Genomic DNA, 25,416 nt, shown 5'->3' on the forward strand with positions numbered 1-25,416 from the left:
AGTCAACAAACACCACCACATCCCATTCATTCAGACAACAGACACCACCACATCCCATTCATTCAACCCCAGACAACACCACCACCACATCCCATTCATTCAACCCCAGACAACAGACACCACCACATCCCATTCAGTCAACATCCCCAGACAACAGGCACCACCACATCCCATTCATTCAACCCCAGACAACAGACACCACCACATCCCATTCATTCAACCCCAGACAACAGACAACCCCAGACAACACCACCACATCCCATCAGTCAACCCCAGACAACACCACATCCCATTCAGTCAACCCCAGACAACAGGCACCACCACATCCCATTCAGTCAACCCCAGACAACAGCCACCACCACATCCCATTCAGTCAACCCCAGACAACAGACACCACCACATCCCATTCATTCAACCCCAGACAACAGACACCACCACATCCCATTCAGTCAACCCCAGACAGACACCACCACATCCCATTCAGTCAACCCCAGACAACACCACCACATCCCATTCAGTCAACCCCAGACAACACCACATCCCATTCAGTCAACCCCAGACATCCCATTCAGTCAACCCCAGCACCACCACATCCCATTCAGTCAACCCCAGACAACAGGCACCACCACATCCCATTCAGTCAACCCCACCACATCCCATTCATTCAACCCCAGACCACCACATCCCATTCATTCACCACATCCCATTCACATCCCCCCAGGCACCACCACACAACAGACACCACCACATCCCATTCATTCAACCCCAGGCACCACCACATCCCATTCATTCAACCCCAGGCACCACCACATCCCATTCATTCAACCCCAGGCACCACCACATCCCATTCATTCAACCCCAGGCAACACCACATCCCATTCATTCAACCCCAGACAACACCACATCCCATTCATTCAACCCCAGACATCCCACCACCACATCCCATTCATTCAACCCCAGGCACCACCATTCATTCCCATTCATTCAACCCCAGACACCACCACATCCCATTCATTCAACCCCAGACAACACCACATCCCATTCATTCAACCCCAGACAACACCACATCCCATTCATTCAACCCCAGCCAACGCCACATCCCCTTCATTCATTCAACCCCAGGCAGAACACCACAACCCATTCATTCATTCAACCCCAGACAACACCACATCCCATTCATTCATTCAACCCCAGACAACACCACATCCCATTCATTCATTCAACCCCAGACAACACCACATCCCATTCATTCATTCAACCCCAGACAACACCACATCCCATTCATTCATTCAACCCCAGACAACACCACATCCCATTCATTCATTCAACCCCAGACAACACCACATCCCATTCATTCATTCAACCCCAGACAACACCACATCCCATTCATTCATTCAACCCCAGACAACACCACATCCCATTCATTCATTCAACCCCAGACAACACCACATCCCATTCATTCAACCCCAGACAACACCACATCCCATTCATTCATTCAACCCCAGACAACACCACATCCCATTCATTCATTCAACCCCAGACAACACCACATCCCATTCATTCATTCAACCCCAGACAACACCACATCCCATTCATTCAACCCCAGACAACACCACATCCCATTCATTCAACCCCAGACAACACCACATCCCATTCATTCAACCCCAGACAACACCACATCCCATTCATTCAACCCCAGACAACACCACATCCCATTCATTCAACCCCAGACAACACCACACATTCATTCAACAGACAACACATCCCATTCATTCAACCCCAGACAACACCACATCCCATTCATTCAACCCCAGACAACACCACATCCCATTCATTCACATCCCATTCCAGACAACACCACATCCCATTCATTCAACCCCAGACAACACCACATCCCATTCATTCAACCCCAGACAACACCACATCCCATTCATTCAACCCCAGACAACACCACATCCCATTCATTCAACCCCAGACAACACCACATCCCATTCATTCAACCCCAGACAACACCACATCCCATTCATTCAACCCCAGACAACACCACATCCCATTCATTCAACCCCAGACAACACCACATCCCATTCATTCAACCCCAGACAACACCACATCCCATTCATTCAACCCCAGACAACACCACATCCCATTCATTCAACCCCAGACAACACCACATCCCATTCATTCAACCCCAGACAACACCACATCCCATTCATTCAACCCCAGACAACACCACATCCCATTCATTCAACCCCAGACAACACCACATCCCATTCATTCAACCCCAGACAACACCACATCCCATTCATTCAACCCCAGACAACACCACATCCCATTCATTCAACCCCAGACAACACCACATCCCATTCATTCAACCCCAGACAACACCACATCCCATTCATTCAACCCCAGACAACACCACATCCCATTCATTCAACCCCAGACAACACCACATCCCATTCATTCAACCCCAGACAACACCACATCCCATTCATTCAACCCCAGACAACACCACATCCATTCATTCAACCCCAGACAACACCACATCCCATTCATTCAACCCCAGACAACACCACATCCCATTCATTCAACCCCAGACAACACCACATCCCATTCATTCAACCCCAGACAACACCACATCCCATTCATTCAACCCCAGACAACATCCCATTCATTCAACCCCAGACAACACCACATCCCATTCATTCAACCCCAGACAACACCACATCCCATTCATTCAACCCCAGACAACACCACATCCCATTCATTCAACCCCAGACAACACCACATCCCATTCATTCAACCCCAGACAACACCACATCCCATTCATTCAACCCCAGACATTAAGCAGAAATACAGTAAGTACAAAGTAGACAAACAACAATTGATGACGCGAATGAAAAAAACAAATGAAGGACAGAATGGGTGAGACATGGAGGATGAGGAGAGACTGGTTCAGAGCAACACTGCTGCCAGCAAGACAGGAAGAGCCTGAGAGAGAGCAGTGTGTGTGTGTGAGAACCTGTCAGTTGGTTGTCAGTTGGCTGTGTGTGTCTCGGTGGGGTTCTCAGTGTGTGTGTGTGTGTGTGTGTGTGTGTGTGTGTGTGTGTGTGTGTGTGTGTGTGTGTGTGTGTGTGTCTCAGTGGGGTTCTCAGTGTGTGTGTGTGTGTGTGTGTCCGTCAGCTCTGTAAACAGGGTGAAGACCAGGCACATTCCAACCCTGTCTGTTCTCCAGAGATACAACACTGACTGACCAGACCAACCCTGAGAGAGGAGACTACGTGTTTACCTTGTATTGTGTTTATAAAATGCCTGAGGGTGGGAAAATGACACACATCAGTGTGTTTGCTTACCAGACAGTGTGTGTGTGTGCGCTCGCAAGTAATCTAAAGCTATGCGGTCACAACGTCCAGACAGGGAAGCCTGACACAGTCACAGACACTAAGCAGGAAGTGGACATGGTACACAGTAACCTAGACCAGGGATTGGACAAAACCCAACCAGTTATGAATCAAGCAGGCAGCAGTATACTATTTGTAAACAATAAAGTGTATTTTTCCTCCTCTGTTCTCCCTTCTGCTCAGTGTACAAATGCTGCTCCTCCTGCAGAAAAGCACCAAAAATTACATTCAGTAGCTACTTGCAATGCTTGTATCACATTGAGCTGGATTTGCCCGTCTTTGCAATTGTGTTCATTTTCACACGTTAGCATTTAGCATTTAGCTAACATCTGGTCAGTCAGTGTTGTATTCTCAAACTAAACACTGCAATTCTACTGTCTGAACGATCTGTAATATTCTGACCACAGGACCAGCCATGGACTGGGATCATTAACGCTGAAAATACGGTATAATGTTTTATCACATGAGTCTTAGGAATGTCTTCTAGCCAGGTTTATAATATGACATTTCTCTCTAGCCTATATGAGAATTTCACGTATCAACACCGAACGGCCACAAAAACAATTGTACCACAAGTCTGCTGCAATGCGTAACTGCAAAAACCAGGCTACCTTCACATGACATGCACATCCACAGAGATGACCTGGGGGGGTACCAGGCTACCTTCACATGACATGCACATCCACATAGATGACCTGGAGGGTACCAGGCTACCTTCACATGACATGCACATCCACATAGATGACCTGGAGGGTACCAGGCTACCTTCACATGACATGCACATCCACAGAGATGACCTGGGGGTACCAGGCTACCTTCACATGACATGCACATAGATGACCTGGAGGGTACCAGGCTACCTTCACATGACATGCACATCCACAGAGATGACCTGGAGGGTACCAGGCTACCTTCACATGACATGCACATCCACATAGATGACCTGGGGGGTACCAGGCTACCTTCACATGACATGCACATCCACAGAGATGACCTGGGGGGGTACCAGGCTACCTTCACATGACATGCACATCCACAGAGATGACCACAGATGACATGCACATCCACAGAGATGACCTGGGGGGGTACCAGGCTACCTTCACATGACATGCACATCCACAGAGATGACCTGGAGGGTACCAGGCTACCTTCACATGACATGCACATCCACAGAGATGACCTGGAGGGTACCAGGCTACCTTCACATGACATGCACATCCACAGAGATGACCTGGAGGGTACCAGGCTACCTTCACATGACATGCACATCCACAGAGTTGTAACCAATGATGGCTACAGGGAGGGTTGACCAATGATGGCTACAGGGAGGGTTGACTAATGATGGCTACAGGAAGGGTTGACCAATGATGGAACGACGGTTGGGTGAGGCAATGGGTGATCCCATGGGGGCTAGGATTGCACAATTCCACAGGTTTTCCGGAAATCCTCCAATTTCCTGCTTATTCCCTCCTGGAAGATATTGGAATGTTGCAACCCTAACGGCAGCTATGGAGGTGACGGCATGGACAGTTACAAGGACGGTTGAACGTTGATGAAACAAGGACGAAGTGATGGAATGGGTGATACCATGATGGCTATGGGGGTGATGGATGATCCCATGGGGGCGAGGTCTTTACCTGTAGATTGGGGGGAGGGCGTGGGAGGGTGCCTCCGCACCTTCTCTCCTCCTCCAGAGCGCGAGTCAGACGCTCAAACTGACGCTCCTGCTCCCTCACAGAGGCCAGGAGAGAGGCTGCACTCTCACACTGCTCCATTCACACTGAGTAGAGAGGACAGGACAGGGTTCAACCACATAGCACCACAGAGTAGAGGACAGGGTTAAACCACCTAGCCCCACACTGAGTAGAGGACAGGACAGGGTTAAACCACCTAGCACCACACTGAGTAGAGAGGACAGGACAGGGTTCAACCACATAGCACCACACTGAGTAGAGAGGACAGGGTTCAACCACCTAGCACCACACTGAGTAGAGAGGACAGGGTTCAACCACCTAGCACCACACTGAGTAGAGAGGACAGGGTTCAACCACCTAGCACCACACTGAGTAGAAGACAGGACAGGGTTAAACCACCTAGCACCACACTGAGTAGAGAGGACAGGACAGGGTTCAACCACATAGCACCACACTGAGTAGAGAGGACAGGGTTCAACCACCTAGCACCACACTGAGTAGAGAGGACAGGGTTCAACCACCTAGCACCACACTGAGTAGAGACGACAGGGTTCAACCACCTAGCACCACACTGAGTAGAAGACAGGACAGGGTTCAACCACCTAGCACCACACTGAGTAGAGACGACAGGGTTAAACCACCCAGCACCACACTGAGTAGAAGACAGGACAGGGTTCAACCACCTAGCACCACACTGAGTAGAGGGGACAGGACAGGGTTCAACCACCTAGCACCACACTGAGTAGAGGGGACAGGACAGGGTTCAACCACCCAGCACCACACTGAGTAGAGACGACAGGGTTCAACCACCTAGCACCACACTGAGTAGAGACAACAGGGTTCAACCACCCAGCACCACACTGAGTAGAGACGACAGGACAGGGTTCAACCACCTAGCACCACACTGAGTAGAGACAACAGGGTTCAACCACCCAGCACCACACTGAGTAGAGACGACAGGACAGGGTTCAACCACCTAGCACCACACTGAGTAGAGGGGACAGGACAGGGTTCAACCACCTAGCACCACACTGAGTAGAAGTTAGGACAGGGTTAAACCACCTAGCACCACACTGAGTAGAGGGGACAGGACAGGGTTCAACCACCTAGCACCACACTGAGTAGAGGGGACAGGACAGGGTTCAACCACCTAGCACCACACTGAGTAGAAGTTAGGACAGGGTTAAACCACCTAGCACCACACTGAGTAGAGGGGACAGGACAGGGGTCAACCACCTAGCACCACACTGAGTAGAGGGGACAGGACAGGGTTCAACCACCTAGCACCACACTGAGTAGAAGTTAGGACAGGGTTAAACCACCTAGCACCACACTGAGTAGAGGGGACAGGGTTCAACCACCTAGCACCACACTGAGTAGAGGGGACAGGGTTCAACCACCTAGCACCACACTGAGTAGAAGTGAGGACAGGGTTAAACCACCTAGCACCACACTGAGTAGAGACGACAGGGTTCAACCACCTAGCACCACACTGAGTAGAGGGGACAGGGTTCAACCACCTAGCACCACACTGAGTAGAGGGGACAGGACAGGGTTCAACCACCTAGCACCACACTGAGTAGAAGTTAGGACAGGGTTAAACCACCTAGCACCACACTGAGTAGAGGACAGGGTTCAACCACCTAGCACCACACTGAGTAGAGGGGACAGGACAGGGTTCAACCACCTAGCACCACACTGAGTAGAAGTTAGGACAGGGTTAAACCACCTAGCACCACACTGAGTAGAGGACAGGGATCAACCACCTAGCACCACACTGAGTAGAGGGGACAGGACAGGGTTCAACCACCTAGCACCACACTGAGTAGAGGACAGGGTTCAACCACCTAGCACCACACTGAGTAGAGACGACAGGGTTCAACCACCTAGCACCACACTGAGTAGAGACGACAGGGTTCAACCACCTAGCACCACACTGAGTAGAGACGACAGGGTTCAACCACCTAGCACCACACTGAGTAGAGATGACAGGGTTCAACCACCTAGCACCACACTGAGTAGAGGGGACAGGGTTCAACCACCTAGCACCACACTGAGTAGAGGGGACAGGGTTCAACCACCTAGCACCACACTGAGTAGAGGGGACAGGGTTAAATCACCTAGCACCACACAAAGAGGAAGGACAGAGTTAACCTGACACACACAGAATAAACCGTTTTTAAACAACATTCCATACTCCGTTATATTCACACACACACAGAGAGAGAGAGACACAGACAGAGACAGTTAACCCACAAACACACATTACAGTGATGCTGTACAGAGAAGCAGCAGGAAGCCAGGATGCTAATCACCTCCACACTTAGAGATGAACAGCATGAGAGAGAGGGGAGGATGAGAAGGAGAGAGAGGGAGGATAGGAGGGAGGTTGAGGAGAAACAGGAAAGAGAAGAACGGGAGAGGAGAAGAGGAGGAAGAGGGAGAAGCAGAAGGAAATAAGTTGAGTTACAATAGGAGTATGATGACTGGGGGGGAGAAACACATGTTCTTAGGGAAGGGCTGTGACAGGTGGTGCTCGTTAGCACCTCTTGTCTTCCACAGAGGCAGGTGAGAGCGAGATAAAGAGAGGAGAGAATGAGAAACGGAGCGAGAGAGAGAGAGCACCACGGGTTCTAGAAGTCTATTTCTGGGCCCAGAGTTTACACCCATCAGCTCCTGGCTGAGCCCAAAACAGAACCAGAAACTAGAACGACAGTAAAAGACAGAACAGACCTTAAAGACACTGTGTTATATTCATACTATGGAGGTTGAAATAACACTGAAAATCATAATGCCCTTTTAGTGTAAGAGCTGTTAGAAGACTGCCTGGAACTTCAACCTGTTTTGGTGGGATGGAGTTTGTTAATAGACCAATAAAAAAACACTGCCAATAAGAGCTCATTTTGAGTTTCCTCACTCAGACCACTCCCAGGCAGCCCCACTCCCAGGCAGCCCAGCTACATTCTTGCTTGAGAAATGACTCTTCGCTAACAAGCTATTTTTTTTGTGTTTGACCATTTTAATGGAAAATAATCACAGCAAGGTACTTAATTGTTACCCACAAATGATTTCATATTGAGAAAAACAGCTGCATTGGACCTTTAAACATGTCGAGGAACCAAACGTATTAGAGGATTCAGAACAGGAAACTTACTGAACCAAACATAGCTAGAGGATTCAGAACAGGAAACTTACTGAACCAAACGTATTAGAGGATTCAGAACAGGAAACTTACTGAACCAAACATAGCTAGAGGATTCAGAACAGGAAACTTACTGAACCAAACGTATTAGAAGATTCAGAACAGGAAACTTACTGAACCAAACGTAGCTAGAGGATTCAGAACAGGAAACTTACTGAACCAAACGTAGCTAGAGGATTCAGAACAGGAAACTTACTGAACCAAACGTATTAGAAGATTCAGAACAGGAAACTTACTGAACCAAACGTATTAGAGGATTCAGAACAGGAAACTTACTGAACCAAACGTATTAGAAGATTCAGAACAGGAAACTTACTGAACCAAACGTAGCTAGAGGATTCAGAACAGGAAACTTACTGAACCAAACGTATTAGAGGATTCAGAACAGGAAACTTACTGAACCAAACATAGCTAGAGGATTCAGAACAGGAAACTTACTGAACCAAACGTATTAGAGGATTCAGAACAGGAAACTTACTGAACCAAACATAGCTAGAGGATTCAGAACAGGAAACTTACTGAACCAAACGTAGCTAGAGGATTCAGAACAGGAAACTTACTGAACCAAACGTATTAGAGGATTCAGAACAGGAAACTTACTGAACCAAACATAGCTAGAGGATTCAGAACAGGAAACTTACTGAACCAAACGTATTAGAGGATTCAGAACAGGAAACTTACTGAACCAAACATAGCTAGAGGATTCAGAACAGGAAACTTACTGAACCAAACGTAGCTAGAGGATTCAGAACAGGAAACTTACTGAACCAAACGTATTAGAGGATTCAGAACAGGAAACTTACTGAACCAAACATAGCTAGAGGATTCAGAACAGGAAACTTACTGAACCAAACGTATTAGAGGATTCAGAACAGGAAACTTACTGAACCAAACATAGCTAGAGGATTCAGAACAGGAAACTTACTGAACCAAACGTAGCTAGAGGATTCAGAACAGGAAACTTACTGAACCAAACGTATTAGAAGATTCAGAACAGGAAACTTACTGAACCAAACATAGCTAGAGGATTCAGAACAGGAAACTTACTGAACCAAACGTATTAGAAGATTCAGAACAGGAAACTTACTGAACCAAACGTAGCTAGAGGATTCAGAACAGGAAACTTACTGAACCAAACGTATTAGAGGATTCAGAACAGGAAACTTACTGAACCAAACATAGCTAGAGGATTCAGAACAGGAAACTTACTGAACCAAACGTATTAGAGGATTCAGAACAGGAAACTTACTGAACCAAACATAGCTAGAGGATTCAGAACAGGAAACTTACTGAACCAAACGTAGCTAGAGGATTCAGAACAGGAAACTTACTATACCAAACGTAGCTAGAGGATTCAGAACAGGAAACTTACTGAACCAAACGTATTAGAGGATTCAGAACAGGAAACTTACTGAACCAAACGTATTAGAAGATTCAGAACAGGAAACTTACTGAACCAAACGTAGCTAGAGGATTCAGAACAGTAAACTTACTGAACCAAACGTAGCTAGAGGATTCAGAACAGGAAACTTGGACTAACTGAACCAAACATAAACCGACAGATTAACTTCCTGGTCAAGTCTTGGGAAAATCTTTTTAAAAAATTAAAAAAATTAAAAAGGAAAAGGAATGTGGGCCTGAAATCATTTCACTACTCAAATAGTATCATGAATCTGTCAGATATCCGGATAGTCAAAATACCTGTTTTTAACCTGAGCTCTTCTGCACGAGGGAGGCTGGCACGCTATGGCTGCTGCTGCGGATGGGCCGGTTAGTAACGTAGGAGAAGGGAGCGAGCAGACGGAGGAAGAGGAGAGACACCAAGGCAACTCAGCTACAGCCAAGACTAGCTAAATGGTAGCAGTCACAATGTTATTCATCATCATACAACGTATCATCATGGAAGGCCCTTTCTTGGATAGAGTAGCCTAGAGAAGAGCCAGCTTTACACTGTCTTGGATAGAGTAGCCTCGAGAAGAGCCAGCATTACACTGTCTTGGATAGAGTAGCCTCGAGAAGAGCCAGCTTTACACAGTCTTGGACAGAGTAGCCTAGAGAAGAGCCAGCTTTACACTGTCTTGGACAGAGTAGCCTAGAGAAGAGCCAGCTTTACACTGTCTTGGATAGAGTAGCCTAGAGAAGAGCCAGCTTTACACAGTCTTGGACAGAGTAGCCTAGAGAAGAGCCAGCTTTACACTGTCTTGGATAGAGTAGCCTAGAGAAGAGCCAGCTTTACACCATCTTGGATAGAGTAGCCTCGAGAAGAGCCAGCTTTACACTGTCTTGGATAGAGTAGCCTCGAGAAGAGCCAGCTTTACACAGTCTTGGACAGAGTAGCCTAGAGAAGAGCCAGCTTTACACTGTCTTGGATAGAGTAGCCTAGAGAAGAGCCAGCTTTACACTGTCTTGGATAGAGTAGCCTAGAGAAGAGCCAGCTTTACACTGACTATACAAAACATTAGGAACACAGAGTTGAACCCCCCCACATACACAATCCATGTCTCAAGGCTTCTTTAAGCCGTCTCCTCCCCTTCATCTACACTGACTGCATCGGATTTAACAAGTGACATCAATAAGGGGATCATCACTTTCACCTGGATTCACCTGGTCAGTTTGTCATGGAGAGAGGTGTTCTTAATGTTTGGTACACCCAGTGTAAAAACTAACCAACATTGAAAAAATATTGTTTAATTAAACTAAGAATTTGAAATGTCATGGTATATTCTCGTATGTAAATGTCACATGGATGTTAAAATGTAAATCAGAAAAAGTTTTTGTTCATGTTAAAATAACCCCCCAAAAAAAAAACCTCTAAATGTCATACTCACAAAAGTATTCAGAACCACATTAGTCTACATGGAATCAGATCCTTGTTGAGCTGTAGTCATACCAGAGGACCAGCCATCCAAATCATTCCCCCTTCAATCCTGTCTCCAGTCAGCCACTGGCCGGATTCATTACTGTACAGTAGCAACCCCCCACCCAGTCTGCAGCTGGCTGTGGTGAGTGGATGAACAAAGACAAGTGTATTACAGTAGGTATGGTATCTGGTCATGGTGACATGAGCTTTATCCTTGAAAACTAAAAACAGAACATCAAGTTTCAGTGAACTTGCTTAATCTCTTCACCCTCCCCTTTTCTTTCCGCTTGACACAAACTGTCTCCCCCCCCCCCCTCTCTCTCACACACACACCTCCGTCACACATTCCAACGGGAGTTCTGGCATGTCACATCCTGCCTCAGCTGTTCAGGTTGTGTTTGTGGCTAATCCTTCACTTTTTCATGTATCCACTCATCTGTCCCTCTCTCTCTATCTACCTCTCCCTCTCAGCCCTGGAGTGGTTGCAAGGGGCCCTTCTTTCCATTCCTCTAATGATTTCACATCTCTAATCAAATGTTATTAGTCACGTACACATGTTTTGCTGATGTTATCGCGGGTGCATCGAAATGCTTATGTTTCTATCAGCGACAGTGCAATAATACAGAACAAAACACACTAATCCCAAAAATAAGAAATATAAGAACTAGAAAGAATGATAAAAGTTGGCCTCATTTATCAGCAAACATATTTTCAAGGTACCTCTAAAGCAGGCGAACGCATTTAAATTGGGCTCATGGGTTTACACTGACAGGGACAAAACACACTTAACAAGACAGGTTCAGATGGGTAGCCTTGTACCACATACAGGCCTCAAATGTCCCAGTGGCATCGACGACCCCCTGGTGTGGCCGCAACACCCCCGAAAATACATGCCTTGCAGCCAGTGTCCGTTGTGCCCTTGGGCTGAATATAATCATTAGAATTCCCTTCTCCCGGCTGCCAGCCGCCGTGCTCCAAAGCACCTCTCACTCACATGGCTCTCTCAGATATCTCAATTGTTATTAGCCAACGCCAGTCTCATGACCAGGTCCTTCTCACAGGCATCTCAGCTCTGAAGTAGGCTGGGAGTGAAGGACACGTCAGGGATGCCACGGTGTTCCTCCTCCTCACAGGCATCTCAGCTCTGAAGTAGGCTGGGAGTGAAGGACACGTCAGGTATGCTACAGTGTTCCTCCTCCTCCTTCTCACAGGCATCTCAGCTCTGAAGTAGGCTGGGAGTGAAGGACACGTCAGGTATGCTACAGTGTTCCTCCTCCTCCTTCTCACAGACATCTCAGCTCTGAAGTAGGCTGGGAGTGAAGGACACGTCAGGTATGCTACAGTGTTCCTCCTCCTCCTTCTCACAGGCATCTCAGCTCTGAAGTAGGCTCGGAGTGAAGACGGACACGTCAGGGATGCCACGGTGTTAGAACCACTGTCCACATTCACCTTCATCAGACATCAAGATGAGTAACAAACAGCAAAAGTACTAGCCTGTCAATTTACTATCCCCCATAGTACAAAAAGTTGACCTATTCTATTGGTCAGATTGTCATTCTGTGCGAGAAATAAATATCCCAAACAGATAGCCTAACTTATTTACTCACATTATACGTTCCAAATTCCAATTAGCGGGAAAACACCGTTCTCCAAAGCACACCGAATAGTTTCACATGACAGAGATGAAAATATAAGTTAAAAATTAAGAGGGAAGATCTAAAGATACCACAATTAGCATTGGTTGTTAAAAAGATTGGCTGCTTGATAATGAAAGTTGAGAACATGAGAAATACTGATATCACATGTACAGAAGTATTCAGAACCTTTACTCCATACTTATAGTTAAAGCACCTTTGGCAGTGATTACAGCATTGAGTTCTCTTGGGTAGGACGCCTCAAGCTTAGCACACCTGTATTTGGGGAATTTCTCCCATTCTTCTCTGCAGATCCTCAAGCTCTGTCAGGATGGATGGGGAGCGTTGCAGCACAGCTTTTTTCAGGTCTCCAGACCTGAAATTCCAGAAATTCCCCAAATACAGGTGTGCTAAGCTTGAGGCGTCATACCAAAAAAAAAAAAACTCTTATGCTGTAATCACTGCCAAAGGTGCTTTAACTATAAGTAAGACATTTTTATAAAGACATTTTCGATCAGATTCATGTCTGGGCCACTTCACAACATTGGTTCGATTGGGTTCAGTCCGGGCTCTGGCTGGACATTCAAAGACATTCCCTAAAGCCACTCCTGCGTTGTCTTGGCTGTGTACTTAGGGTCATTGTCCTGTTGCAAGGTGAACCTTCATCCCAGTCTGAGGTCCTGAGCGCTCTGGAGCAGGTTTTCATCAAGGATCTCTGTACTTTGCTCCGTTCAGGTTTCCCTCAATCCTGACTAGTCTCCGTGCTGCTGAAAACCATTCCCACAGCATGATGCTGCCACCACCATGCTTCATCATAGAGATGGTACCAGGTTTCCTCCAGACATGATGCTGCCACCACCATGCTTCATCATAGGGATGGTACCAGGTTTCCTCCAGAAGTGACGTTTGGCATTCAGGTCAAAGAGTTGGAATCTTGGTTTCATCAGACAAGAGAATCTTGTTTCTCATGGTCTGAGAAACTCCAAGCGGGCTGTCATGTGCCTTTTACTGAGGAGTGGCTTCCGTCTGGCCACTCTACCATAGAGCCCTGATTGGTGGAGTGCTGTAGAGATGGTTGTCCTTCTGGAAGTTTCTCCCATCTGCACAGAGGAACTCTGGAGCTCTGTCAGAGTGACCATCGGGTTCTTGGTCACCTTGCTGACCAAGGCCATTCTCCCCTAATTGTTCAGTTTGGCTGGGGGTCCAACTGAAGGAAGAGTCTTGGTGGTTCCAAACTTCTTCCATTTAAGAATGGAGGCCAATATGTTCCTAGGGACCTCCAATGCTGAAGAAATGTTTTGGTACCCTTCCCTGTGCCTCGATATACAATCCTGTTGTCTCGGTGCTCTAGGGACAATTCCTTTGACCTCCATGGTTTGGTTTTTGCTCTGACATGCACTGTCAACTATTGGACCTTATATAGACAGGTGTGTGCCTTTCCAAATCATGTCCAATCAATTGAATTTACCACAAGTGGACTCCAATCACGTTGAAGAAACATCTCAAGGATGATCAATGGAAACAGGATACACCTGAGCTCAATTTCAAGTCTCAGAGCAAAGGGTCTGAATACTTATGTAAATAATGTATTTCTGTATTATATATTTTTTGTTGTTGCAAAACTGTCTAAAAAACAGTTTTCACTTTGTCATTATGGGGTATTGTGTGCAGGTTGCTGGAGATTGTTGTTATTTTATACCTTTTAGAATAAGGCTGTAACGTAACGAAGTGTGTGTGTGTGTGTGTGTGTATGTAGAGTGAACAAAAACGCAACATAAAGTGTTGGTCCCATGTTTCATAAGCTGAAATAAAAGACAACAGAAATCTTCCATGAGCAAAAAAAAGCTTATTTCTCAAAATAAATGTACATCTCTGTTAGTGAACATTTCTCCTTTGCCAAAATAATCCATCCACCTGACAGGTGTCACATATCAAGAAGCTGATTAAACAGCATGATCATTACACAGGTGCACCTTGTGCTGGGGGCACTAAAAGGCCGCTAAAATGTGCAGTTTTGTCACAACACATTGCCACAGATGTCTCAGGTTGAGGGAGTGTGCAATTGGCATGCAAACTGCAGGATTGTCCATCAGAGCTGTTGCCAGAGAATTTAATGTTCATGACACAAACTTTTTTATTTATTTTTTTATTTCACCTTTATTTAACCAGGTAGGCTAGTTGAGAACAAGTTCTCATTTGCAACTGCGACCTGGCCAAAATAAAGCATAGCAGTGTGAACAGAAAACACAGAGTTACACATGGAGTAAACAATTAACAAGTCAATAACACAGTAGGAAAAAAAAAAAAATGGGCAGTCTATATACAATGTGTGCAAAAGGCATGAGGAGGTAGGCGAATAATACAATTTTGCAGATTAACACTGGAGTGATAAATGATCAGATGGTCATGTACAGGTAGAGATATTGGTGTGCAAAAGAGCAGAAAAGTAAATAAATAAAAAACAGTATAAAAACAGTATGGGGATGAGGTAGGTGAAAATGGGTGGGCTATTTACCAATAGACTATGTACAGCTGCAGCGATCGGGTAGCTGATGTTTGAAGTTGGTGAGGGAGATAAAAGTCTCCAACTTCAGCGATTTTTGCAGTTCGTTCCAGTCACAGGCAGCAGAGTACTGGAACGAAAGGCGGCCAAATGAGGTGTTGGCTTTAGGGATGATCAGTGAGATACACCTGCTGGAGCGCGTGCTACGGATGGGTGTTGCCATCGTGACCAGTGAACTGAGATAAGGCGGAGCTTTACCTAGCATGGACTTGTAGATGACCTGGAGCCAGTGGGTCTGGCGACGAATATGTAGTGAGGGCCAGCCGACTAGAGCATACAAGTCGCAGTGGTGGGTGGTATAAGGTGCTTTAGTGACAAAACGGATGGCACTGTGATAGACTGCATCCAGTTTGCTGAGTAGAGTGTTGGAAGCCATTTTGTAGATGACATCGCCGAAGTCGAGGATCGGTAGGATAGTCAGTTTTACTAGGGTAAACTTGGCGGCATGAGTGAAGGAGGCTTTGTTGCGGAATAGAAAGCTGACTCTTGATTTGATTTTCGATTGGAGATGTTTGATGTGAGTCTGCACCCCCGCTTGTTGGAGGAGAGAAAATGTTGCTGGTTTAAAGCTTATTTTCTGCAATTATTCACATTTTGTCATTGGGTGCAGAGAAAATGTTCACTTATATAGGTCATTTTCTTGCAATTCTATACATTTTGCCATGTCTAATGTCTATTCATGTGATATTTGACCTAAAATACAGATTACATGGACTAGTTATAAATAGCTCTTTGAGGTATGCAATGACTGACATGACAAGAGGATACCTGATGATGTACGACCCAATATCGAAATTTCACCTTGTGCATTCTACTATTACAACTTTTAAGTGTAAGTTGGAAGCCTGACTGAATTTCTTTTAAAAAAACACTGCCCTGGCAGATGGCCTTGGTGCCCTGGCAGAGGGAACACCTTTTGAAGCCAAATGGCCATGCCCCTAAAATCATGTGCCAGATTTCTAGGATTCTAGGGCTGCGTTCAGACAGGCAGACCAATTCTGATGTTTTTCCCACTAATTGGTCTTTTGACCAATCACATCCGATCATTTCAGAGCTGATCTGATTGGTCAAAGGAACAATTATTGGAGAAAAAAACGTCCGAATTGGGCTGCCTGCCTAAACACAGCCTTAGACTGTGTTGTGAGACACAGAGACAGCAGCTGTTCAGAGACCGGAGGTGAGACACCAGTGATATGAGGCTCTGTCATCCTCAATGTGCTGCATGTAATTTGACCTCACTCAGCATACCAGGTAGGGTTCTAGGATATTTCTATCAGCTGTTGAAAGAGACTGAAGGTGACTAGTTGGCTAGGATTCTAGGTTCTTTCTAGACTATCAGCTGTTGAAAGAGACTGAAGGTGACCAGTTGGCTAGGATTCTAGGTTCTTTCTAGACTATCAGCTGTTGAAAGAGACTGAAGGTGACCAGTTGGCTAGGATTCTAGGTTCTTTCTAGACTATCAGCTGTTGAAAGAGACTGAAGGTGACCAGTTGGCTAGGATTCTAGGTTCTTTCTAGACCATCAGCTGTTGAAAGACTGAAGGTGACCAGTTGGCTAGGATTCTAGGTTCTTTCTAGACTATCAGCTGTTGAAAGACTGAAGGTGACACCAGTGATCAGTTGACTAGGATTCTAGGTTCTTTGTAGAGTGTGTTCTAAGACACACACGACAGCTATTGAAACAGACAGCAGTGACATCAGGCTCAGTCACCCTAAAGGCTGTTGAATGAGACAGCAGTGATATCAGGCTCAGTCACCCTAAAGGCTGTTGAATGAGACAGCAGAGATATCAGGCTCAGTCACCCTAAAGGCTGTTGAATGAGACAGCAGAGATATCAGGCTCAGTCACCCTAAAGGCTGTTGAATGAGACAGCAGAGATATCAGGCTCAGTCACCCTAAAGGCTGTTGAATGAGACAGCAGAGATATCAGGCTCAGTCACCCTAAAGGCTGTTGAATGAGACAGCAGAGATATCAGGCTCAGTCACCCTAAAGGCTGTTGAATGAGACAGCAGAGATATCAGGCTCAGTCACCCTAAAGGCTGTTGAATGAGACAGCAGAGATATATATTTCCAAGGAAATAATAGTTTTATAGTGATTGGGTAGTAATATGCAAGGACCACACTAGAGGTCGACCAATTATGATTTTTCAACTCCGATACTGATACAGATTATTGGAGGACCAAAAAAGTACAACAATACTGAATGAACACTTATTTTAACTTAATATAATACATCAATAAATTCAATTTAGCCTCAAATAAATAATGAAACATGTTCAATTTGGATTAAATAATGCAAAAACAAAGTGTTGGAGAAGAAAGTAAAAGTGCAATATGTGCTATGTAAGAAAGCTAACGTTTAAGTTCCTTGCTCAGAACATGAGAACATATGAAAGCTGGTGGTTTCTTTTAACATAAGTCTTCAATTTTAGGTTGTAGTTATTATAGGACTATTTCCCTCTATACCATTTGTATTTCCTTAACCTTTGACTATTAGATGTTCTTATAGGCACTTTAGTATTGCCAGTGTAACAGTATAGCTTCCATCCCTCTCCACGCTCCTCCCTGGGCTCGAACCAGCAACACAACGACAACAGCCACCATCGAAGCAGCGTTACCCATGCAGAGTAAGGGAAACAACCACCCCAAGGCCCAGAGTGAGTGACGTTTGAAATGCTATTAGCGCGCGCTAACTAGCTAGCCATTTCACGTCGGTTACACCAGCCTCATCTCGGGGGTTGATAGGCTTGAAATCATAAACAGCGCAATGCTTGACGCACAACGAAGAGCTGCTGGCAAAACGCACTAAAGTCCTGTTTGAATTCATGTTTATGCGCCTACTTCTGCCTACCACCGCTTAGTCAGATACTTAATGCTTGTATGCTCAGTCAGATTATATGCAACGCAGGACACGCTAGATAATATCATCAACCATGTGTAGTTAACTAGTGATTATGATTGATTGTTTTTTTAAGATAAGTTTAATGCTAGCTAGCAACTTAACCTGGCTTACTACATTCGCGTAAAGGCAGTCTCCTTGTGGCGTGCAACGAGACAGGCAGGTCGTTATTGCGTTGGACTAGTTAACTGTAAGGTTGCAAGATTGTATCCCCCGAGCTGACAAGGGTCAAATCTGTCGTTCTGCCCCTGAACAAGGCAGTTAACCCACTGTTCCTAGGTCGTCATTGAAAATAAGAATATGTTCTTAACTGACTTGCCTAGTTAAATAAAAAGGTCTAATAATAATAATAATAATAATAATTTTTCAAAACGACAAATCGGCGCTCAAAAATACCGATTTCCGATTGTTATGAAAACTTGAAATTGGCCCTAATTAATCGGCCATTCCGATTAAATCGGTCGACCTCTAGACCACACACAAACTTGATTCCCCAGTGTTTTACTGAGTGTCATCGCTGCTGTGTGGTAAAGTTGTTGTGGTCTGGTCCCTGTACTGGTGCTGCTGACTCAGACACATTTGAATTGCTGGCGACAGAGACGGGCAGTTGGTGTGTGTGTGTTTTAACCTTGGCCTCAGTCCAAACACCACCAGTGCCAGTCCTAGACTTCTGCCTATGTAACACTCCCCGCAGGCAAACTAAATACTAGCCAGAGTATGGTGGCCTCTGACACAGACACACACAGTAGAGGCACATTGGGCAGTGCAAGACAGACCTTCCAAGTTCCAAGTAACAGTAAAAAGTTAGCCATGTTAATTCTTTGACTGGGGAAAAGGGAGTCAGATACACAGCAGTGTGATGTCATGCTCAATCAAATATATGGAGGGAAGAGAATGTGAAATGGCCACACCCGTTGTTTACATACAGGTAGAGTGGAGTCATGCACGACCAGTAAAGGTGACCAGGAAATGAAATGGCTGACATGTTCACTCTGAAAACCACTGGCAAAGTATTGTTTTGTTTTTTTAACACCAAGTTAACAGATCAAATATAAACACATCTCAGGTGTAGCGCCAAACCTAGGAAGGTGCAAATACAGTACAAGCAGACGTCCATGTGTCTGGGCCACACCCATAGCGTGACTTGGAAGGCTGTCGTTAGAGGATCATAAATGATACTCCTGGCATAAAAATCACCGCCTGTGTGCTGGAGCTAGGCTACTACATTGCTAGGCTACAACTCTCAAGTCACTTTGAAATAACTTCTAGTATGAACTCAACGACAGAGTCATCTCACAAATTACATTTGAGGGTAAAAATGAGACGTGTTCAATTTGGCGAAGGGGTGAAGTAACCTACTACTACTGAAAAGAGAGCATGTACTAACGCGTTCCCTCTCCTCCCAAATTTCAACTGGTCAATTTTGACGGCATGTGTATGTACGGTGCTCTTTTTGATCAATAGATACTGGTGGTGAGGAGCGACAAACCATGGAACTGTAGCATACAATATAAAGCAGAACAAACCAATGCATGGCCCTGGTCACGTCTGTGTGCAAATGAAATAACCACGCCTGACTCTACCCCACCCATTGGCAGGTAGCCTAGCGGATAGGAGTGTTGGGCCAGAAACCAAAAGGTCGCTGGTCCAAATCTCGAGCCGACCAGATGAAAAATATGCCAATGTGCCCTCGAGCAAGGCACTTCACCCTGATTTGTCTTTATAAGACACTCTGGATAAGAGATTCTGCTAAATGACTATGTAAACCCATCCTATTCCAAAACGTGGCCAAGACCCACAAAACAGGTTCTTCTCTTCCTCTCCCGCCCCCCTTTCTATCTTGCTCTCATTGTGAATATATCAAAGAAATCCAAGACAGAGGGAGCCACCCCTTCATAACAGAAAAGGAGAAGAAAAAAACACGGATGGTGTTGGACAATTATTACTGTACACAGCCGTGTAATGTTACAGGAATCGTTAGTACACTTTGCAGCTGGTTCATGACTTCAACACATACATCCCATCCTTTCCACAGGCAATTTCTTACGAAGAAATCTTGGCAAATATGACAGGAGATAAAGTGTAGTACAGAGCAAACACTTCCTAAACAATGTAACGTTAGTTAGCTACCTTGGCTAGTCGTGAACAACTTCTCACTAGAGTCATTAACGCCACACACACCACTGCTACACATTAACAGCATGACGGGGGGAAATGACAGCAAAAAAAAAAATCAATCTACACATGATGGTGATATAAGAGAGACCTATGATAAAATGATTAACGTGGACTTTGACTCGTATTTCGTGAGTGGCCCAACGTCCGTGTACGAGGAGTATCTGGTAGTTGACTCTGCCGACGGGCTTTGACCTAACGACTAGTGGCCAACTTACTGTCTGTGAAGTACATGGAACTTCAATCCATAAAATGCTTGTTAGGTAGACAATTTTGTAAAACTTCACATAAGTCAATTGCTAGTTGGGTAACGTTAACTAGGTGACAAACGTCAAGCAAACGTTACTTTCTGCTAGCAAACCAGCCAACGAGCTAACTAACTTAGCAAGCCAACGACGATTGTTTTACGCTAAATGTTAGCTTATTAATAGGTAACTAAGCAAGTCGCTATTATTGGACAGTAGTGCAATGAGTGCAAAACAAATACAGCCGAATACAGTAGCTATATTATAGCTAAGCTACCAATTCGCTAACTGTAGACATCTAACGTTAGCTAACCAAACTACAACACCGCTAGCGACCGCTTGCTAACTAGCAAAACGTTAACTATTTCTTTTTTTGCATACGTTCAGACACTTAAATCAAATGATTGAAAAACAATGTACTGAATTACCAATTTCGGGTGGTTCTTTTGTTGTTTTCATGCAAGTCCCCAGACGTTGTTTGAACAGGGATCCGGGCCTGTCGAAACAGACTCAGGTTTCCAACTGCTGCTGTTCTGGGCGTTCTTAGCCCACTGCACGTCCGAGTAGTGAAGTCGAATTTCCCCTATTCAGCGAATAACTTTACCTAGAGTACACACACATGGGTAAACTAACGCTGAAAGTGACTAGCTTAGCCCCACTCGACTGTGTACTCTTTTAGGACCAATCTAGAATAGATAATAGGTATGTTCATCGGCGTGTTCACTGCTCTTCCTCCCCGACAGTTTTCCTATTTTCCCTTCCCTGAGTGCGAGATGACGAGCACACACACAGGACAGGGGTTGGGTTCTTTACCGTAATTACCATTTGTTGCGCATTACCCCAACACCAGCATGCGTTGTAAAGTAAGGTGGTTTATTTGATTAAAAAAATACAATACACACGAATCAAAGTTTTAGTTTCTGAATAAGTTGAATGTTTTCTGTAACATCAATGACCTTTTATTTACCAGATAGGTCAGTCAATGAATCAAGTCAAAGATTTCAGGATATTTTTTTTATCTAGGCAAGTCAGTTAAGAACAAATTCTTATTTTCAATGACGGCCTAGGAACACTGGGTCAACTGTCTGTTCAGGGACAGAATGCCAGATTTGTACCTTGTCAGCTCAGGGATTTGAACTTGCAACCTTTCAGTTGCTGGTCCACTGCTCTAACCACTAGGCTACCCTGCCACCCCAATGCAGAGTATCACATACAGAATGTCCTATGTAGTAGTTACTGTAGTGGTAGTTTCTATCATCTGGAGCTAACATTTTTTTTAAACAATATTAAAGTAAATATTAATGAGAACATTTAAAATCTGAAAATGTACAATTTATAGTAGCTGTATCAGTCTTGCACTTGTACAAACCCATATGTGTGTACTATGCACTGATAACATGCAGTTTTTTTATACAAAAAAACACACACACATATATATATATTTATTTATTATTTACATAAGCATTAATTATTTTCTACATCAATCCATTTTTGATTTAGTGCACTTTCCATACATACTGCACTATAGGGCACTGGTCAAAATATGGTGACATTTGTGACACAGCCATAAATTCGTAAAAACACAGGTTATGGGATATAGGATACATTAATTATGCAAAGCAGCACTAAACTAAGCCTGTGTACAAATCTGTAATTCAAGAAAAGAGTTATGAGTAAATATCGATGAGAAAGTTGCCAAAATATGAAATTAAAATCACGTATCATTTTTTTTCCATCATATACATTTTCTCTACTCCACCTTTCTTTCTCACACCCCCACCAGTCCCAGCTAGTATCAGGGTTTTATATACAGGAAATGACTCAGGACATACTGTACTCAGAACTGTGGAAATGACCTATATCTTTACATTGATTATTCTGAAAATCTGTGTGTATGTTTGTGTGTGTGGACAAACTTGAGAGATATTAAAAAGGTTAGAAATGCACCACCTCCCCCCCATCCGAAATTACTCAGAAATTAGTCAGTGGTACCTATATCTTAAGTAGCTTAATCTGAAGATTTTGTGTGAAATTACTCAGAAATTAGTCAGTGGTGCGTGCGTGCGTGCGCGTGCGTGCGTGCGTGCGTGCGTGACCTGCGTATCTTAAGTAGCGTGTGTGTGTGTGTGTGTGTGTGTGTTATTCTGAAGATGTGTGTGTGTGTGTAACCTGATCTTGGGCAGTGTGTTCAAAGACTTGCCTCCTACTCGTCCTCTTCCTCCTGTCCTCTGGGCTGCTCTCACCTCTCTCTGCCAGCAGCCCTCCCTCCTGGGATGCAGGGGCAACCCCTCCACGCACCGCTATCCAGCTCTCTGTTGACACCTACTGACCTAAAGAGACAGCACCAGGAGACTACTGTTTACCGAAAGGGATCTCAATACACACACACACACACACGCACAAATGCACGCACACACACACACACACACACACACACAATGACAGTCCATCTCCCAACTAGTTCGTATTCAACCTCTATGCATAAATCTTTTGTTTACCTGACTCTTGATTTGCAGAGCAGAAACGTAGCTGTGGTGGTCAGCAGCACTATGACCAGTCTGATGATGACAGCTGGCAGAGGAGAGGCTGGAACAGAGACACGTATTGGTTGGCATCCTAGTGATTAGCATCAGAACCATCTGTGAATCAGAGTCTGTCAGTTAAAGTTACGTCTGGATCATGTTCAGGTACCTGTTACGGTTAGAGAGAGGAGCTCACTCTCAGAGGAGAAGTTATGAGAGAAAACATCATTCTTATAAACACAGCAGTAGTTTCCTTGGTGGGAGTCATCTGCAGCAGGGAAGAGGAAGACAGCTGGCTGGATCTGGGTTCTGTTGGAGCCAGTGAACGTGAGGAGGAAGGAGCCTCCTGGGTAGTGTGGCTGAGTGGAGCAGGTGATGGTGAAGCTGTGGCCCCATTACAGCTCGGGCCCCGGGTAGCCCCTGGACACCCCTTCCGTTGAGACATTCAGGGAGATATCAGGCTGGAACAGGAGATCTGGAGAAGAGGATGGAACATCTAATGACCTTCCTCATTTAGATGTGATGACATCATCGATGGGGAAGTAAGTGGAAGTGATTAATAACACCCTCCCTCACAGAGCAACACAAATAGATACCTGCCCTGTTTATGAGGTTTATTGTTATTCTATTTCAAAGATGAAGGGCCTACAGCAACTTATGGACTTTGAAATACAATAGCAGTTCATTATAATTGAGGATTTCTATTTGATTAATTAGTCATCATTTAATGCAATAGAGCAGTTCCTCTGCTGGTGTTAATGGAGCCAAACTATCACAGAAATAGTCAAACACACAAAACAAATATGTTTCCTGAGTATCAATACAATGCGAGAACCTGAAAGCTGAAAAGTGTCTGTAAATGTCCTATCAATGGAAACTTCTCCTCCTCACTTCAGAAAGCTATTACATCATGTACAACAAGAGTGACTCAGTTAAAAGACAAACAACTCCACACCATCTAACCAACAAGTCTTACCTGAACAGACCACACCGGCATCGCCTTCGCCGTGAGAAAAGCTTCCGAAGCCGGCGTATGAGAATGGGCATCGACGCAGTTCAGACTCTGATCCTCTGCATGAAAAATACATCTGTGTGACTAATCCAGATCCTCTGCATGAAAAATACATCTGTGTGACTAATCCAGATCCTCTGCATGAAAAATACATCTGTGTGACTAATCCAGATCCTCTGCATGAAAAATACATCTGTGTGACTAATCCAGATCATCTGCATGAAAAATACATCTGTGTGACTAATCCAGATCATCTGCATGAAAAATACATCTGTGTGACTAATCCAGATCATCTGCATGAAAAATACATCTGTGTGACTAATCCAGATCATCTGCATGAAAAATACATCTGTGTGACTAATCCAGATCCTCTGCATGAAAAATACATCTGTGTAACTAATCCAGATCCTCTGCATGAAAAATACATCTGTGTGACTAATCCAGATCATCTGCATGAAAAATACATCTGTGTAACTAATCCAGATCATCTGCATGAAAAATACATCTGTGTGACTAATCCAGATCATCTGCATGAAAAATACATCTGTGTAACTAATCCAGATCATCTGCATGAAAAATACATCTGTGTAACTAATCCAGATCCTCTGCCAAAGTAACTGCCTCGTGTTGCTGAAACTGCAGAACCACAGTCCAGCTGTCTGCACACCACAGTTGCTTCGTTGATGTCCCAGTCAGGGCCCGCTATTGTGGCCCCGCCTAAATTATGTAAATCCACTTTCCCTGCACACCTACTCCCTCCCTGCAACAGACTGAGTAGTGTAGCTAGACAGAGAGAGAGAGAGAGAGAGAGAGTAAGACAAAGGGAGAAATACTGTGTGTGAGAAAGTCAGAGAGAGGGGTACATGAACTGCTCTGAAATCTGGACAGAGAAGCTCCTGAGAAGCTCCTGACAAACTACCTCTGCATCCGGCCAGTCAAAGTCAGCTTCACACACTGAGGCCCAGGACTGATTGGACTTCACCTCCATTGTACCAGAGCATGCATTCTCTCCTTCCACAAGCCACACAGAATCTGAGGATAAACAGATGATTGAACAATCGATCAGTTGTGTTGATGATTCTGTTATCCGCAGGTCGTCAATTCTCGAACACACCTGGAATTTCTAATCAGCTAATTCTTGATTGGCTGAATGTGTGTACGTGTGTGGTTTGTGATTGAGTGTATCAATGAAAACCCTTTTCTTAGAAATC

General features: G+C 44.9%; 1 protein-coding gene and 1 long non-coding RNA gene across 8 annotated transcripts in view; both read right to left on the reverse strand.

Annotated features, from left to right (window-relative positions):
- The window catches only part of LOC118383809 (catenin delta-1-like), a 67,143-nt gene extending 45,687 nt beyond the window's left edge, over window positions 1–21,456 (reverse strand). For 5 of the 6 annotated variants that reach the window (XM_052501040.1, XM_052501043.1, XM_052501039.1 and 2 more), the window contains exons 1-2: window positions 21,100–21,456; window positions 5,036–5,178 (exon numbers count right to left, since the gene is read on the reverse strand). In XM_052501040.1, coding sequence (XP_052357000.1) covers window positions 5,036–5,173 — 138 coding nt within the window. In that variant the 5' untranslated portion in view covers window positions 5,174–5,178; window positions 21,100–21,456. The remainder of the gene's footprint in view (window positions 1–5,035; window positions 5,179–21,099) is intronic. The other variant, XM_052501044.1, reaches the window with a different exon arrangement.
- A 1,383-nt stretch (window positions 21,457–22,839) lies between these two features.
- LOC118379619 (uncharacterized) lies at window positions 22,840–25,385 on the reverse strand. 2 transcript variants are annotated; one of them, XR_008098011.1, is made up of 6 exons: window positions 25,320–25,385; window positions 25,125–25,237; window positions 24,170–24,264; window positions 23,363–23,668; window positions 23,170–23,257; window positions 22,840–23,001 (listed from the first exon to the last, which is right to left on the reverse strand). It is a non-coding gene; the product is annotated as an uncharacterized LOC118379619 (long non-coding RNA). The 2 variants fall into 2 exon arrangements; XR_004824678.2 differs by lacking the exon at window positions 25,320–25,385 and having other exon boundaries at window positions 25,125–25,282.
- Window positions 25,386–25,416: the final 31 nt, after the last annotated feature.

This window comes from Oncorhynchus keta, unplaced genomic scaffold, assembly GCF_023373465.1.
Source record: "Oncorhynchus keta strain PuntledgeMale-10-30-2019 unplaced genomic scaffold, Oket_V2 Un_contig_1238_pilon_pilon, whole genome shotgun sequence".
Lineage (NCBI taxonomy): Eukaryota > Metazoa > Chordata > Actinopteri > Salmoniformes > Salmonidae > Oncorhynchus > Oncorhynchus keta.